Source organism: Salvelinus namaycush, unplaced genomic scaffold (genome assembly GCF_016432855.1).
Source record: "Salvelinus namaycush isolate Seneca unplaced genomic scaffold, SaNama_1.0 Scaffold63, whole genome shotgun sequence".
Classification (NCBI taxonomy): domain Eukaryota; kingdom Metazoa; phylum Chordata; class Actinopteri; order Salmoniformes; family Salmonidae; genus Salvelinus; species Salvelinus namaycush.
In genome coordinates, this window is record NW_024061342.1 from 289,491 (window position 1) to 308,245 (window position 18,755).

Genomic DNA, 18,755 nt, shown 5'->3' on the forward strand with positions numbered 1-18,755 from the left:
TTAAATTAAGACCAAAAAAATATTTTTTGTTTTCATAATTTTTTTATTAATATATAGCCAAGTTTGACTTTGCAGCTCGCTTATCTAGTGGAAATCTCTCAGTTCTGCCTCCAGGACAAGACTCATCCCAATAAACATCAAACTGCAGAGGAATCACACCATTTCACCACGTAGGTGTGGCTTGGCTCAGACAGCATCATCTGATTCTGATTCCATTCCCTGTCTTCCTCTCTGTACATTGCATTTTACTGGTCCTCAGTGTGTTTCAGTTGGGCAGACTGGACAGAGCGCAGCCAACACAGCGACGGTGTGAGTGGAGCAGAGAGAAACAAGGATGGGGGGCGGAGGACAGCAGACTGAGTCAAGCGAGCCGGCCAAGGGTGACAGGGGTGGGCCCGGTGGAGGGGGAGGAGGGCGAGGTGGCAGTGCAGTCTACACCTGGGAAGAGGTCCAGAGGCACTGCCACAGAGGCGACCAGTGGTTGGTCATCGACAGGAAGGTCTATAATATTACTCAGTGGGCGAAGAGACACCCGGGGGGCATCCGGGTCATCAGTCACTTTGCCGGAGAAGATGCCACGGTCAGTAGCCTAACTATGGAAGTTGTTGGTCAAATGTTCTCAAGCTATTCCAGGAAGACTGTTGCAAATATTATGTTGTAGGTATGACATATTACACTAGATGTTAGTGGATCGTACATTATGACTGTATGACATATTACACTAGTTGTTAGTGGATCGTACATTGTGACTGTATGACATATTACGCTAGTTGTTAGTGGATCGTACATTGATGGATCATGATAATCTCTTAAAGCTGCAATATGCAAATGTTTGGTCTGTCATTCTCATTGAAAGTCTAAGAGGCAGTTATATCTGTTCTATTTCTAGATATGTTCTATCTGTTCTATTTCTATGCTTCCTGTTCTTAAGTTTCTTTTTTTTTGTATCTTTTACTTTCGGTTTTGTTGTTTGTTTGCTGAGATATGCAAATATTTTTTTGGTTTATGAAAGAGTTATTTCCCAGCGGTTTGAATCATACAATGATTCTCTATACTATACTTGCTTGTTTTGTCACATAAACTGAAATTAGGCATTAGACTATTAGAATTATAACAACCAGGAAATGGAGGAGCGATTTCTGCATGATGCGTCTTTATTTAATCACACAGCGATATATTAATTATAATTTTTTACTGAGAGACAAATAAAGGATATTTGTATGTATTTCTCTTTAACAACATAGATGAATCTATGTCTCTAATTTCTAGGACGCATTTTCCGCATTCCATCCTGATCCTCATTTTGTCAGGAAGTTTCTGAAGCCGTTGCTGATTGGAGAGCTGGCAACGACAGAGCCCAGCCAGGACCATGGGAAAAATGTGAGGAGGCCCGTCTTTCTCTCTCTCCCTCTACATAACATACATCGTTGTAGGCTACATAATGAAACATAGAATGTGAAGCCTACAGCATCTCTCCCTCTACATAACATACATCGTTGTAGGCTACATATTGAAACATAGAATGTGAAGCCTACAGCATCTCTCCCTCTACATAACATACATCGTTGTAGGCTACATAATGAAACATAGAATGTGAAGCCTACAGCATCTCTCCCTCTACATAACATACATCGTTGTAGGCTACATATTGAAACATAGAATGTGAAGCCTACAGCATCTCTCCCTCTACATAACATACATCGTTGTAGGCTACATATTGAAACATAGAATGTGAAGCCTACACCATCTCTCCCTCTACATAACATACATCGTTGTAGGCTACATAATGAAACATAGAATGTGAAGCCTACAGCATCTCTCCCTCTACATAACATACATCGTTGTAGGCTACATAATGAAACATAGAATGTGAAGCCTACACCATCTCTCCCTCTACATAACATACATCGTTGTAGGCTACATAATGAAACATAGAATGTGAAGCCTACACCATCTCTCCCTCTGACACCACGCACACTCTAACATACTGTAGGTTAAGGTAGGGACCCGGGGACCAGTGTGAGGCCTGTCTTTCTCTGGCTGATAGGGAATTCCATGCTTCTCAGACAGAATGCTGTGCAGAATGTTACTTTCTATAATGTGTCAGAGTGTGGTAAGAGCAGGTGTGATGTGGATGAAGATATTTAAAGACAGGATTTACCTCCTAGAAAAGTAGTGTGTTATCTTCAGTCATCTACTATAACTAGGTCACAGTATACCAGCCTGTCTATGTGTTCAGATGCCCCTATAACTAGATCACATTATATCAGCCTGTCTATGTGTCCACATGCCCCTATAACTAGATCACATTATACCAGCCTGTCTATGTGTCCAGATGCCCCTATAACTAGATCACATTATACCAGCCTGTCTATGTGCCCAGATGCCCCTATAACTAGATCACATTATACCAGCCTGTCTATGTGCCCAGATGCCCCTATAACTAGATCATATTATACCAGCCTGTCTATGTGTCCAGATGCCCCTATAACTAGATCACATTATACCAGCCTGTCTATGTGTCCAGATGCCACTATAACTAGATCACATTATACCAGCCTGTCTATGTGCCCAGATGCCCCTATAACTAGATCACATTATACCAGCCTGTCTATGTGCCCAGATGCCCCTATAACTAGATCATATTATACCAGCCTGTCTATGTGTCCAGATGCCCCTATAACTAGATCACATTATACCAGCCTGTCTATGTGTCCAGATGCCACTATAACTAGATCACATTATACCAGCCTGTCTATGTGCCCAGATGCCCCTATAACTAGAGTGTGGTAAGAGCAGGTGTGATGTGGATGGAGATATTTTGTCATGTTATGGACGGCCCCTGAGAGGATGGCTGCTGTTTTACTGGCTCTTAACCAACTGTGCTATTTTGTTTTGTTTTTTCACATTGTTTGTAACTTATTCTGTACATAATGTTGCTGCTACCGTCTCTTATGACCAAAAATAGTTTCTGGACATCAGAACAGCAATTACTCACCTTGACGTGGAAAAAGAATTTTCCTTTAATGAGTCGGACGAGAGGGATTTACTCCAAATACCTGAACAGGCCCTCATCCCCATCATTCGCAGAAGAAAGAGACTGAGATTTTGCGGAAGGAGATCGGGGTGCCTTGTGAGGATCAGGCGACGAGTGGCTAATCTGCCTTTGCCATCCGTACTATTGGCCAATGTACAATCGCTGGAAAATAAAACCACGTTTATCCTACCAACAGAACATTAAAAACTGTAATATCTTATGTTTCACAGAGTCGTGGCTGAACGAACGACATGAATAACATACAGCTGGCTGGTTTTACACTGTAACTGCAGGATAGAACTGCAGCTTCTGGTAAGACAAGGGGTGACGGTCTATGTATATTTGTAAACAACAGCTGGTGAACGATATCTAAGGAATTCTCAAGGTTTAGCTCGCCTAAGGTAGAGTATCTCATGATAAGCTGTAGACCACACTATCTACCTAGAGAGTTTTCATCTGTATTTTTTGTAGCTGTCTACATCCCACCACAGACCGCTGCTGGCACTAAGACCGCACTCAATGAGCTGTATACCGCCATAAGCAAACAGGAAAATATTAATCCAGAGGCGGCGCTCCTAGTGGCCGGGGACTTTAATGCAGGGAAACTAAAATCCGTTTCACCTCATTTCTATCAGCATGTTACATGTGCAACAAGAGGGGGAAAAAACTCTAGACCACCTTTACTCCACACACAGAGATGCATACAAAGCTCTCCCTCACCCTCCATTTGGCAAATCTGACCATAATTCCATCCTCCTAATTCCTGCTTACAAGCGAAAATTAAAGCAGGAAGCACCAGTGACTCGATCAATAAAAAAGTGGTCAGATGAAGCAGATGCTAAGCTACAGGACTGTTATGCTAGCACAGACTGGAATATGTTCCGAGATTCTTCCGATGGCATTGAGGAGTACACCACATCAGTCACTGGCTTTATCAATAAGTGCATTGACAACGTCATCCCCACAGTGACTGTACATACATACCCCAACCAGAAGCCATGGATTAAAGGCAACATCCACTCTGAGCTAAAGGCTAGAGCTGCCTCTTTCAAGGAGCAAGACTCTAACCCGGAAGCTTATAAGAAATCCCTGCTATGCCCTCCGACGAACCATCAAACAGGTAAAGCATCAATACAGGACTAAGATTAAATCGTACTACACTGGCTCTGACGCTCGTCAGATGTGTCAGGGCTTGCAAACTATTACAGACTATAAAGGGAAGCACAGCCAAGATCTGTCCAGTGACACGAGCCTACCAGACAAGCTAAATCACTTCTATGCTTGCTTCGAGGCAAGTAACACTGAAACATGCATGAGAGCATCAGCTGTTCCAGATGACTGTGTGATCACGCTCTCCGCAGCCGATGTGAGTAAGACCTTTAAACAGGTCAACATTCACAAGGCCGCAAGGCCAGATGGATTACCAGGATGTGTACTCCGAGCATGCGCTGACCAACTGGCAAGTGTCTTCACTGACATTTTAAACCTCTCCCTGTCTGAGTCTGTAATACCAACATGTTTCAAGCAGGCCACCATAGTCCCTGTGCCCAAGAACACTAAGGTAACCTGCCTAAATTACTACCGACCCGTATCACTCACATCTGTAGCCATGAAGTGCTTTGAAAGGCTGGTCATGGCTCACATCAACACCATTATCCCAGAAACCCTAGACCCACTCCAATTTGCATACCACCCCAACAGATCCACAGATGATGCAATCTCTATTGCACTCCACACTGCCCTTTCACACCTAAACAAAAGGAACTATGTGAGAATGCTATTCATTGACTACAGCTCAGCGTTCAACACCATAGTGCCCTCAAAGCTCATCACTAAGCTAAGGACCCTGGGACTAAGCACCTCCCTCTACAACTGGATCCTGGACTTCCTGACAGGCCGCCCCAAGCTGGTAAGGGTAGGTACCAATACATCCGCCATGCTGATCCTCAACATGAGGGCCCCTCAGGGGTGCATGCTCAGTCCCCTCCTGTACTCCCTGTTAACTCATGACTGCACAGCCAGGCACGACTCCAACACCATCGTTAAGTTTGCCGATGACACAACTGTGGTAGGCCTGATCACCGACAATGGCGAGACAGCCTATAGGGAGGAGGTCAGAGACCTGACCGTGTGGTGCAAGGACAACAACCTTTCCCTCAAAGTGATCAAGACAAAGGAGATGATTGTGGACTACAGGAAAAGGAGGCCCCGAGCACGCCCCCATTCTCATCGACGGGGCTATAGTTGAGCAGGTTGAGAGCTTCAAGTTCCTTGGCGTCCACATCACCAACAAACTAACATTGTCCAAGCACACCAAGACAGTTGTGAAGAGGGCACGATAAAAACCTACCATATCAAGAAGGCATTGTATGAGGACACATCAATGATGTTGTGGAAGATGACCAGGGGCCAGCGGGCAGTCATCCTCCTGCAGCTGTAAGTTCCAATCCCCTTGTCCAGGTTGTCCCCCTCAGGAGACTGAAAAGATTTGGCATTGGTCCTCAGATCCTCAATTGGTTCTACAGCTGCACCATCGAGAGTATCCTGACTGGTTGCATCACTGCCTGGTATGGCTACTGCTCGGCCTCCGACCGCAAGGCACTTCAGAGGGTAGTGCGAACGGCCCAGTAAATCACCGGGGCCAATCTTCCTGCCATCCAGGACCTCTAAACTAGGCGCTGTCAGAGGAAGGCCCTAAAAATTGTCAGACTCCAGCCACCCTAGTCATAGACTGTTCTCTATGCTACCGCATGGCAAGCGGTACAGGAGCGCCAAGTCTAGGTCCAAGAGGCTTCTAAACAGCTTCTACCTCCAAGCCATAAGACTCCTGAACATCTAATCAAATGGCTACCCAGACTATTTGCATTGCCCCCCTCCCCCTCTTATACGCTGCTGCTACTCTCTGATATTATCTATGCATAGTCACTTTAATAACTCTACCTACATGAACATATTACCTCAATTACCCCGACTAACCGGTTCCCCCGCACATTGACTCTGTACCGGTACCCCCTGTATATAGCCTCATTATTGTTATTTGACCGCTGCTCTTTAATTTTTTGTTAATTTTATTTCTTACTTTTTTAAGGTATTTTTCTTTAAACTGCATTGTTGGTTAAGGGCTTGTAAGTAAGCATTTCACTGTGAGGTCTACACCTGTTGTATTCGGCGGATGTGACAAATACAATTTTATTTTATTTTATTTGGTCTTCAGTCATCTACTATAACTAGGGCACATTACACCAGCCTGTCTATGTGCCCAGATGCCCGGCTGTCCGCTGTGTGTTTATCTATTCAGCTTTCTGTTACTTCTATTTCCTTACCCTTCTTCTTCCTCTTCTTCTCTACAGGTTTCTCTTCTCAATTTACACTGTCCTTATCCCTCTCCTGTTCTCTTCCCTCTCCTGTCTTCTTCCTCTCCTTCCTTCCGCTCCCTCAATTCTCATCTCTCTACCGTCATCCACCTTCCTCCTGGTTCATCTACTTTGTTCTATCACAGTTGGTCTTTCTGTAATTCCTCTCATCCTAATTTCTCACGTCCTCGAATCAAGGACAGAGCAATTGAGAAAGACCCCTTACTTCATACATCTTAATTGATTATTGATCACCTCTAATCCATACAGGCAGCACTAGTGCAGGACTTCCAGGCCTTGCGCGACCATGTGGAGAGTGAGGGCCTCCTCCGTGCCCGCCCCCTGTTCTTCAGCCTCTACCTGGGCCACATCCTGCTACTAGAGGCCCTGGCTTTGGGCCTGCTCTGGGTCTGGGGGACCAGCTGGAGCCTCACACTGCTCTGTTCCCTCATGCTGGCCACGTCTCAGGTACCATTACAGTATTATTAGGGAGTACAAGAAGATAGTTGACTAGTAGATTCAAAGGTTAGGCATAGGGTTCGAAGGTTAGGGTTAGGGTTAAGATTAAGGTGAAGGTTAGGGGATTAGGTTAGGGTTAAGATTAAGGTGAAGGTTAGGGGTGGTGAGGTTAGGTTAGGGTAAGGGTTTAGCTTAGCGATAGGGTTACCAAACCACCTTTCAGACACCGTTCAAGACACCGCCTTTCTTTTTCCCTCTCAGGCCCAGGCTGGCTGGCTGCAGCATGACTACGGCCACCTGTCAGTCTTCAAGAAATCCAGCTGGAATCACGTACTGCAAAAGTTTGTCATTGGACACCTAAAGGTAGGCTACTGGACAATGGTTGGACATTTGACATGACTGTTTCTTTAGGCTGATCTTTTGCTACTCGTTGGATAAGTTAACCGGACACAGTTTAAACCCAGTCCTGGACTGAAAACCATTCTCAATGGATAATCTCCTTTGAAAGTACATTTTACTCCAGGACTACGTTCAATCTTTGTTCAGGAAACTGTCCCTTTCACTTTCCTACATTCACAAGAGCAGTGTTACATTTCCAAGTTCACTGCTATACATTAGCCTTGTTTAATGTAGTGTCCAACAGGTGTAAGTTACAGTAAGTGTAATTGTGTGTACCATTTAATAAGTAACAGTAGCTGTGTGTTTCCAGGGTGCCTCTGCTAACTGGTGGAACCATCGTCACTTCCAGCACCACGCTAAACCCAACGTGTTGAGTAAAGATCCTGATGTCAACTCACTGCATGTCTTCGTCCTGGGAGACAAACAGCCTGTAGAGGTAGTTATCTCTATAATATATATGTGATCTCTGCCCCAACTGGTCCCACAACCTTACTGCTTTATGACCCATCTGACTCCATGTCATATTTCAATAATAATCTAATCATTCATGTAATATTCAAATGTCAATGTAATAGTTCATTAAATTAATGTAATTTTTTATGAAATAACATTAAATAATATTAATGTAAAATTCAAATATCCTTTTAACCCTTGTGTAGTCTCAACATTCTGTCTGCTCCCCTTGTCCTAAGGGTAAAAAATGACCCGCCTTAACTAAACCCCTAAAATTAAACATCTTAATTTAATTTTAAACCTACAAATCTATTTTGCAACCTGTCATTCATCACAAACTTTGTGCATATCTGGGTTTTCCCTCTTCACAATGCAGAAAGACTGCATTTAATCAGTGGACACCACTCGTTTCTATTACAACACACCTGTCATACTTGTTTTCTTTACTAAAGAAGAGGTTTATTATTATTATTATTGTTAAAGGTACTGCATAGGTGTAAAAAAGATAGCAAGAGGTGTAAACAAACTTTTTAGCACTTGTATAGCCTAAGAAAATAACAGAAATGTGCAGAAAGTAGTTGTGAATGCATTTTATTGAAGGGAAACAATAACAGTCTTGACATTTTTTGGCAACATAGTGATATATTCTTAAATACTGTACAATGAGGAATTCAACTACAAAATACTAGTCTTCTCCCATTTTTTTAACCATTGCCCCCACCCACAATGGTATAAACAAGAACAATAAATAAGAATAAAATAAGATAATAGATACAAAGCAAAAACATGAAGAACATAAATCAATAAACTCGAATTAGCACATGTAGGACAGTATGCAAGTGTGTGTGCATGGACTTTGCAAATGTATTTCTCACATGTGCAGAACATAGAATTTGTTTTACAGTCCTTCTTTGTGGGGCAGAATTGGCATCTCCTCTCTTGCCTGCCCCAGCTGCAGCCTCAGGTAGATCAGGACAAGATTCAACCCCCTGAACAGCTTTCACAAGCGCTGCAGATGCTGCTGTGCGGGGGAGGCACTCCCTTCTTTGAATGTGGGGTTACAAGTGTCTTTCCCAGCTGCTCCAGGAACACCCTCCTCTTTTTCCGCTTAGCAGGCACCCAGGTAGGGTTGATCTTGTTCCATATCATGAAGGCATTGTATGAGGACACATCAATGATGTTGTGGAAGATGACCAGGGGCCAGCGGGAAGTCATCCTCCTGCAGCTGTAAGTTCCAATCACATTGTCCAGGTTGTCCACGCCTCCTTTGTTGTGGTTGTAGTCCAGGATGATGGCTGGCTTCCTGTCCTCACGATCACTGATCTCAGCTGTTTTGTGCAGTGTGCTCAGGAGGACCACATTCTTGTTCCTTTTTGGGAGGTAAGAAACTAGAGTGGTGGTGGGGGTGAAGGCAAACTTTGATGAGAAGGCCTCTCTCCCCCTTGTTGTGAGATGTGCAGGGGGGAGCTCAGGCTTGTTCTTTCCCACTGTGCCAACCATGGTGGTCTTCCTCTTCAGGATCTTGCTGGCTGAGTTCATAAGAGGTGAAGAAATTGTCACACGTGACATTGTGCCCCCTCAATCCATATGTCACATCAAGCACAACCCGCATCCCCTGGTTCTTCTCCGGGCCTCCACTGGTCGGCTTCCTTGTGCAGACTTTCATCTTTCCAAGTATGATTTCATACTTTGCTGGCATGCTGGGCATATATTGCCGGAAAGAACAGTGACCTTTTGACAAAAGAGATTACTATCAGTAATTAGTATCAGTGTCACAGAAAACAATCACATAAATCAATGATATTACAGCAATACATAATAAAATGAACGGTCAAAATCACTTACATTACAGATATGAAAATAAAAATGTACCTCTGAATGGAACCAGTTGCTCATCCACTGTTACTTCAGGCCCAGGGTTGTAGAGGTATGTCAGACGCTCCACCCACTTCTCCCAGACCTCTCTTAAGGCCACCAGTTTGTATCTCACATGTCTTGCAGGTCTTGACTCACGGTTATCAAATCGTAGCATTCTTGACAAAGTGTGGAAGACTTTCAGTGGCATCGTGGCACGGAAAATCTCCCTTCCACTCTCTGCATCCCAGAGACTACATGTAGCCTCGCCTCGGGAGCTATACACACCCGCTAAGATTAGCAGCCCTATGTAGGCACGCAGGTCAATCTCATCCATCCTTTTCCAGTTGTCTCCATATTTACGGAAACCCTCCAAATGTGTCATCTCCAGGATGATTGTTTTAGATGGCTGTTGTGATGAACATGTAGAATGTTGAGGCAATGTCCTGGGCAACTGCATGTCTTGTGGGTTCTGGGGTCATAAGGCCCTGGGGTCATAAGGCCCTGGGGTCATAAGGCCCTGGGGTCATCCTTATGACATTTTGTGCTGCCATCCTGCCCTGGTTGTCATGTGGTGACTAAGACCATGTTATTTTTCTGTTCTTTGACAAAAATGTATCTCTTTCATCTTGGGGGATTTCTTCTTCATCTGAAGATGACGCATTATGCTCTGAGTTGTATTCTTCCCCATCTTCTTCTTCAGATACCTCCTCCTCTTCTAAGTCATTGTTCTCTTGTTCCTCCTGGACGTCTGAAAAAATCTGATCTACAACCTGTTGGGCACTGAAACGTGCACTCATGGCTTCAGCAAAGAGAGAACTGGGGGGAATGTCATCTGCCGCACCTTTATAGCCTCTGACCGCATTCCCCATTAGTAAACAATGCTTTCAAGTAATGTTTATTTTGTTATGTTATGTTTATTATCCATGTAATAGTTCATTAAATTAATGTAATATTCATGAAATAACCATGTAATGATATCCATGTAATAACCATGTAATGATATCCATGTAATAGTTCATTAAATTAATGTAATATTAATGAAATAACCATGTAATATTATCCATGTAACGTTCAAATATCCATGTAATAGTTAATTAAATTAATGTAATATTCATGAAATAACCATGTAATAATGTCCATGTAATATTCAAATATCTGTGTAATAGTTCATTAATTTAATGTAATATTCATGAAATAACCATGTAATAATATCCATGTAATATTCAAATATCTGCGTAATAGTTCATTAATTTAATGTAATATTCATGAAATAACCATGTAATGATATCCATGTAACAGTTTGTTTCAGTAGTGTTAAACCGGTATTAGTGTTTCTGTGTAAGATCCATCTGACTCCTTGTCTCTGTCTATTGCAGTATGGTGTAAAGAAGTTGAAGTACATGCCCTACCATCACCAACACCAGTACTTCTTCCTCAGTAAGTTTCTGAACACCTTTCATTTCTGTATATAAATCACATCAACTTCCATTGAACACATAAAAGCAAAAGACAGACCACTGATGTATGTATGTATTACCAATATTTTCCTTCTGTCTCTCAGTTGGACCTCCACTACTTATTCCAGTGTATTTCCACATCCAGATATTGCGGACCATGTTTTTACGACAGGACTGGGTGGTGAGATTTCATACCAACTAAATGTAGACTTACTCCTCTTCATTCCCATCTGGAACATAAGGGCTTCCATGAGAGAGTAATGCTATGATGTTTAGGACCTTGAGCGTGGCTGAGGTGCACCTATGACCAGCTCAGAAACCAGATTGCATAGCGGAGAAGGTACGGTGGGATTCAAAATGGTCTGTGATCTGTTTGTTAACTTCTCTAGGGTATGTGGGACGGTAGCGTCCCACCTAACCAACAGCCAGTGAAATTGCAGGGCGCCAAATTCAAAGCAACAGAAATCTCATAATTAAAATTCCTCAAACATACAAGCATTATACACCATTTTAAAGATAAACCTCTCGTTAATCCAACCAAAGTGTCTGATTTCAAAACGGATTTACGGCGAAAGCACACCTTGCGATTATGTTAGGTCAGTACATAGCCACAGAAATACACAGCCATTTTTCCAGCCAAAGAGAGAAGTAACAAAAAGCAGAAATAGAGTTAAAATTAATCACTAACCTTTGATGATCTTCATCAGATGACACTCATAGGACTTCATGTTACACAATACATGTATGTTTTGTTCGGTAAAGTTCATATTTATATCCAAAAATCTGAGTTTAGGCGGGACGCTACCTTCTCACTTGGCCAAAAGCCAGAGAAATTGCAGCGCGCCAAATTCTAATTAATTACTATAAAAATCAAACGTTCACTAAATCATAACATGAAAGATACCAAATTAAAGCTACACGTGTTGTGAATCCAGCCAACCTGTCAGAATTCAAATAGGCTTTTCGGCGAAAGCATACAATGCTATTATCTGAGCATAGCACCATAGTAAACCAAAAGAGAGAAAACATTTCAACCCTGCAGGCGCGACACAAAACGCAGAAATAAAAATATAATTCATGCCTTACCTTTGACGAGCTTCTGTTGTTGGCACTCCAATATGTCCCATAAACATCACAAATGGTCCTTTTGTTCGATTAATTCCGTCGATATATATCCAAAATGTCAATTTATTTGGCGCGTTTGATCCAGAAAAACACCGGTTCCAACTTGCGCAACGTGACGACAAAATATTAAGTTACCTGTAAACTTTGCCAAAACATTTCAAACTACTTTTGTAATACAACTTTAGGTATTTTTTAAAAGTAAATAATCGATCAAATTGAAGACAGGATGATCTGTGTTCAATACAGGAAGAAAACAAGCATGCTTTCTGGTCTTGCGCCTCTATCAATCAGTACACATGAAGTGACACTTATTCAAGATGGCCGTACTTCTTCATTACACAAAGGAATAACCTCAACCAATTTCTAAAGACTGGTGACATCCAGTGGAAGCGGTAGGAACTGCAAGCAAGTCCCTTAGCAATCTGGATTCCCAATGAAAACTCATTGAAAACAGGGTGACCTAAAAAAAAAAAAAAAAAGATCTGAATGGTTTGTCCTCTGGGTTTTGCCTGCTAAATAAGTTCTGTTATACTCACAGACATGATTCAAACGGTTTTAGAAACTTCAGAGTGTTTTCCATCCAAATCTACTAATAATATGCATATCTTATCTTCTGGGGATGAGTAGCTGGCAGTTTAATTTGGGCATGCTTTTCATCCAAAATTCCGAATGCTGTCCCCTACCCTAGAGAAGTTAACTTGGCTTTCGAAGACCTTAGAAAGGCAGGGAGGATATATATGACTATGATAACACCTTGGGGCACTAAATCCTTGTTCGTCGCTCACTAAAGCTAGCGAGCATAATATTGCACCACCAACAACACACTGACTGTACCATCAGAAATGACTAAATCAAATCAAATTTTATCACATACACATGGTTAGCAGATGTTAATGTGAGTGTAGCGAAATGCTTGTGCTTCTAGTTCCGATCGTGCAGTAATAACCAGTAATAACTAACAAGTAATCTAACAATTTCACAACAACAACCTTATACACACAAGTGTAAAGGAATGAATAAGAATATGTACATGTAAATATATGGATGGGCGATGGCCGAACGGCATAGGTAAGATGCAGTAAATGGTATAGAGTACAGTAATTACATATGAGATGAGTAATGTAGGGTATGTACACATTATATAAAGTGGCATTGTTTAAAGTGACTTGTGATAAATTTATTACATCCAATTCTTAATTATTAAAGTGGCTAGAGATTTGAGTCAGTATGTTGGCAGCAGCCACTCAATGTTAGTGATGGCTGTTTAACAGTCTGATGGCTTTGAGATAGAAGCTGTTTTTCAGTCTCTCGGTCCCCGCTTTGATGCACCTGTACTGACCTCAGCTTCTGGATGATAGTGGGGTGAACAGGCAGTGGCTCGGGTGGTTGTTGTCCTTGATGATCTTCCGGATGATAGTGGGGTGAACAGGCAGTGGCTCGGGTGGTTGTTGTCCTTGATGATCTTCCGGATGATAGTGGGGTGAACAGGCAGTGGCTCGGGTGGTTGTTGTCCTTGATGATCTTCCGGATGATAGTGGGGTGAACAGGCAGTGGCTCGGGTGGTTGTTGTCCTTGATGATCTTCCGGATGATAGTGGGGTGAACAGGCAGTGGCTCGGGTGGTTGTTGTCCTTGATGATCTTCCGGATGATAGTGGGGTGAACAGGCAGTGGCTCGGGTGGTTGTTGTCCTTGATGATCTTCCGGATGATAGTGGGGTGAACAGGCAGTGGCTCGGGTGGTTGTTGTCCTTGATGATCTTCCGGATGATAGTGGGGTGAACAGGCAGTGGCTCGGGTGGTTGTTGTCCTTGATGATCTTCCGGATGATAGTGGGGTGAACAGGCAGTGGCTCGGGTGGTTGTTGTCCTTGATGATCTTCCGGATGATAGTGGGGTGAACAGGCAGTGGCTCGGGTGGTTGTTGTCCTTGATCTTTTTGGCCTTCCTGTGACATCAGGTGAACTAACTTCCTAATCACCGTGATAATTGTTGCTTTGCTTGGAACAGGGGTGATTTTAGCTTGCAAAAACAAAACAAAAATGGGATGCATGCCAGCAAAGCCACTACACAACACTAAACAATACATTAATTGCACTGTAATGGTGACAAACGGTGCCCACAAACTGTTAGGGCCTACATATAGCTGTGCCAACAGCAGTCCCAACATCTTACCACTTCTACACCTGGCTATCAGTGGAGCCTTGTCTGGCAGCGAAACAGGTCATTCAGCCTCATTTACTGATTTAAAAAAAACAAAGCTGATATGGCTGACTTGCTTAAACACATGTGGTTTCTACTGACAATTGAGATGTACAAACTATGGCATAAGGGGACGACAAGCGGATAAGAGGCAATCTGTCATTTCGATTAAGACATTAATGAGCAAGCTAGGACGGACGTAGTCAATAAAACTATTTGTTTAGCGCTTTTGAAATGTACCGGGACAGAATTCAGAACACTGGCCGTTCTTCAATTGTTCTCCCTGTACACCAAGTCAGAACCGTAGGATAAATAAAGGGGGGATATAAGCAGACAAGGAAAGCTCTTACAATATTCAATGATTATATTTATCTAAAACAGGTTGTAGGCTACATGTGCGCCACCAAGTCAGAACAGTAAGTTATGAGGGGGGAAAGGGACCAAATTGTTAGAGTGAGGCACATGAGCTACTAACATCTTACTACACAACAGACACTTAGTATTACTTTCTTAGCTACAGTATACATATCTCCCTGGCAAATTATATTTATGCAGCAGCATACAAAAAATCACCTTGTTGTGCTGTGCTCAAAGTGGCAACGCAGTCCTTCGTGGGCAAATGTTGTCATCAAAGTCTGTCATTCTCTGGATTTATGGTGCTTTCAAGACAACTGGGAACTCAGAAAAAAACAAGCTTAAATCATGATGACATCATTGATCTTCAGGTCGTAGCTCTAGAAAAGAGGCCGGATTTACAATTGCCGAGTTGGATGACCGTTCAAAGTTGGATGACCGTATTTTCTCAGTCGGAGGTCGTTTATTCCCGACTTTCACAGTTGTCTTGAAGTCAAGTTTTCTTAAGGTAACAGTTGTTTTTTGAGTGCGGCACAAAATCACGCTTCATTGACAGCGTGGTCAATGTTGGATGTTTATCATTTTAAACTTGGAAAAGAGACCCTTAATCCCAGATGTGGGACCACACAGCCACTCCACTGAATAGCAGGCTAGTGGTTGCTTCGCAATGCTTGTAGTTAGCCACTGTCACAGATTCCTTCCAAACCACTCATTGTTGAATTTGTCATTTCCAACTTGTTGTGTAATGTCTATGTCCAATGGCCGATGAGCATTGATAGGTATCATCTATCATTTCTATTTAATGTGGGGCTCAAAACATGAATGACGTGTTGCCACTGGGTAGGAACCCCAGATGTGATCATTGTTGCTTTGCTAGGAACCCTAGATGTGATCATTGTTGCTTTGGTAGGAACCCTAGATGTGATCATTGTTGCTTTGCTAGGAACCCTAGATGTGATCATTGTTGCTTTGCTAGGAACCCTAGATGTGATCATTGTTGCTTTGCTAGGAACCCTAGATGTGATCATTGTTGCTTTGCTAGGAACCATAGATGTGATCATTGTTGCTTTGCTAGGAACCCTAGATGTGATAATTGTTGCTTTGCTAGGAACCCCAGATGTGATCATGTCTGGCCGTAATACCAATCTTTGTCTCCTGTGAAGGATCTGGCGTGGTCGATGAGTTTCTACCTTCGCTTCTTCTGCTGTTACTATCCCTTCTTTGGTTTCTTTGGCTCAGTAGCATTGATCAGCTTCGTCAGGTAAAGTATGAACTGAGAGGGAGCTCAAAGAATAACTCATTCATTAATTGTATTCAAACTATCTACAGTATTATAAAACAACACAATGCTGTGCTTGATGTCATAATGTAACATAATATTGTTGCTGAATAATTGTATTGTGAATATTGTACTGTATATAGGTTTTTGGAAAGCCACTGGTTTGTGTGGGTGACCCAGATGAATCATCTTCCTATGGAGATAGATCACGAGAGACACCAGGACTGGCTCACCATGCAGGTAACATGTCATCATTACTAGACAACTGGATCTGTATCTTGGAGTAGGAGGGCTGATGTAGGATCAGGTCCCCCCTGTCCATACATTCCTATTCATTATCATCTTAAAAGGCTAAACTGATCCGAGAACAGCAGTCCTGAATACAGGCCCAGGAGTGTTTTCTGGGACTGTGCCATCCGTAGTTCTCCAGCAGAGGGAGCTGTAACGTGTCTCTTTCTCTGGTCTTAGTTGAGTGCTACCAGTAGAGGGAGCTGTAACCTGTCTCTTTCTCTGGTCTTAGTTGAGTGCTACCAGTAGAGGGAGCTGTAACGTGTCTCTTTCTCTGGTCTTAGTTGAGTGCTACCAGTAGAGGGAGCTGTAACGTGTCTCTTTCTCTGGTCTTAGTTGAGTGCTACTTGCAACATTGAACAGTCAACTTTCAACGACTGGTTCAGTGGACACCTCAACTTTCAGATTGAACACCAGTAAGTGAAACAAATATCCCACCTTACTGTTGTCTGTCAACAGTATATACTGTATTTAGATGGTCATTTATCAGGGCATTGACATACTAAATTATAGTTTAAGCAGTATTCAGCTTCATTTGATCTTAAATATAATTTGTTGTTTGTACTAATTACTGTACCTCATAATAGGGTTTAGATACAATATCGATACAATCCTACTCAGAAACTGAGGTTTCTCTGAAAAACTCTGATTGCGTTTGCTCTCTCTGTCTTTCCCTCCCTCTCTCTCCTTCCTCCTCCCCCACCCCTCTCCCTCCCTCTCTCTCCTTCCTCCTCCCCCACCCCTCTCTCTCTCCCTGCCCCCCACTCTCTCTCTCTGCCTCTCTTTCTCTGTCTCCCCCTCTGTCTCCCAGTCTGTTTCCTACCATGCCCCGTCATAACTACCACCTGGTGGCTCCTCTGGTTCGTGCTCTGTGTGAGAAACATGGAGTTCCTTATCAGGTCAAGACTTTGCAGAAAGGCATGACTGATGTTGTCAGGTAACATGTTTTAATGAATACTTGTATAGTGCTATCCTCTGGGAGTAGATTGTACATCATAAGGTGATACCTGCTGCTCTCAGACTCCTATGTGATTTACCTGGTTTGTTATCCACCTCTGTTCTTCCCCAGGTCACTGAAGAAGTCAGGGGATCTGTGGTTGGATGCATATCTTCATAAATAAATCCCTTCCTGGCTCTGGGCGGGATTTAAATCCATCTCAGATTAACTACCTGTGAACAGAGAGGACATTTCCTAGATGTTTGTGTTGATAATGTTAGCTGCAAACATTATTGTGATATAATTGTTTTAATCCTTGGCAGCAGTGAATGGGGATCCATAGCAGAAATAGAGGGTTTATATAGTAGGGCCAGGCGTTTAAAAAAAACTAAACACCGTTTTTATTGACCTATATTTCCAGCATTATCCACTGGGTTTGATGCAGGCAGAGAATCCTAGGAAATGCTCTGTAATTGACACAAGTCTCAATCATTCCAGTCTGGTTGTCCATTCGTTTTTGGCGGAGGGATCGCTTTAACCAGGGGAAACGCAGCATACGAATCTTAATTTCACTAAGCCTGTTATTTAGCAGGGAAAACTATTTGTAGATCAGTGATTTTACACCTCGTTTTTCTCAAGCTGATCGCCTCCAACAGACTCAATCCCTGATCACAGGAGGTTATATAAATGGGGAAATTAGGACACGTAAAGGGGAAAGACTATGAATCCAAGCAGAAAATATAAGTGCACAATAAAAATCTCTATCGCTTGAAATTCCCCGCTGGGATGCTCATTGCAGACTACAATATATTCTGCAAAACCTGCAATTTAGCGTCACATTTTAAATGGAAAGACAGGATAGACAGGATAGACAGCCATCTGAAATAATTATTCCGTCTCAGAAGAATGCTTCAACCTTGAAACGTTTTGGAGGATTTAGTGAAACAGTCTCGTCTTTACACAACAAGACAACATCATCAACAACAATATTTCACAGCGTATTCGTTGCCTGTTATCATGTGGTTATGATAGGCATTTTTGTATCAGAAAATGTAGAGGGTGAAATATAGACTATTTTCAGAATACTAATGGCTCGCCTATTTTCATTTCCTATAGAAATAACACAATTGATCCATCTCTGGTAAAACGGCAGTATTTGGAGAGATTAACTTCTCCGCCTCCGCAAGGCGCATGTAAAAGCGCAGCTACTCGGAGTGATATTCTAACACTGTTGAATAGTTCACTGCCTGTAAATACACTCTATCAGCCAGAACAACTGTAACGTCTTCATCCAGCTCTCATACAAAATGCATGTCGGTGGATTTGTCCGTTACTATGGAGATGCTTTCTGTTGTGTTTTTACCGGACTGCGGCTCCGTTCTTTACATGTGTGTTAATGAATGCGCGCAATTTGGGATTGTCAACTTTTTCGAGAGAGATGTTGGCGCTTGCAAAAGCCATATATATCCTCATCACTGACGTTTTGTACGTGTGTTTAATGAAAATGGCTAGTTTGTCGGCTATATTTTCTTAGATAACATGCCTATTATTCCTATATA

General features: G+C 42.5%; 1 protein-coding gene across 1 annotated transcript; it reads left to right on the plus strand.

Annotated features, from left to right (window-relative positions):
- Positions 1 to 170: 170 nt before the first annotated feature.
- Positions 171 to 18,281, plus strand: LOC120042185 (acyl-CoA Delta-6 desaturase-like). The gene is made up of 12 exons (XM_038987054.1): positions 171 to 580; positions 1,270 to 1,380; positions 6,661 to 6,858; positions 7,111 to 7,212; positions 7,559 to 7,684; positions 10,935 to 10,995; positions 11,120 to 11,196; positions 15,856 to 15,953; positions 16,115 to 16,211; positions 16,596 to 16,675; positions 17,071 to 17,196; positions 17,329 to 18,281. Exons 1-12 carry the CDS (start codon positions 335 to 337, stop codon positions 17,378 to 17,380), a joined length of 1,374 nt encoding a protein of 457 aa, XP_038842982.1. The 5' UTR covers positions 171 to 334; the 3' UTR covers positions 17,381 to 18,281.
- The last annotated feature ends 474 nt before the right edge of the window (positions 18,282 to 18,755 follow it).

Coding starts and splice junctions, on each gene's coding strand:
- LOC120042185 (XM_038987054.1), top strand. CDS start 335: ATGGGGGGCGGAGGACAGCAGACTGAGTCAAGCGAGCCGGCCAAGGGT. Junction 1,381..6,660: donor GCCAGGACCATGGGAAAAAT/GTGAGGAGGCCC, acceptor TAATCCATACAG/GCAGCACTAGTGCAGGACTT. Junction 17,197..17,328: donor GGCATGACTGATGTTGTCAG/GTAACATGTTTT, acceptor GTTCTTCCCCAG/GTCACTGAAGAAGTCAGGGG.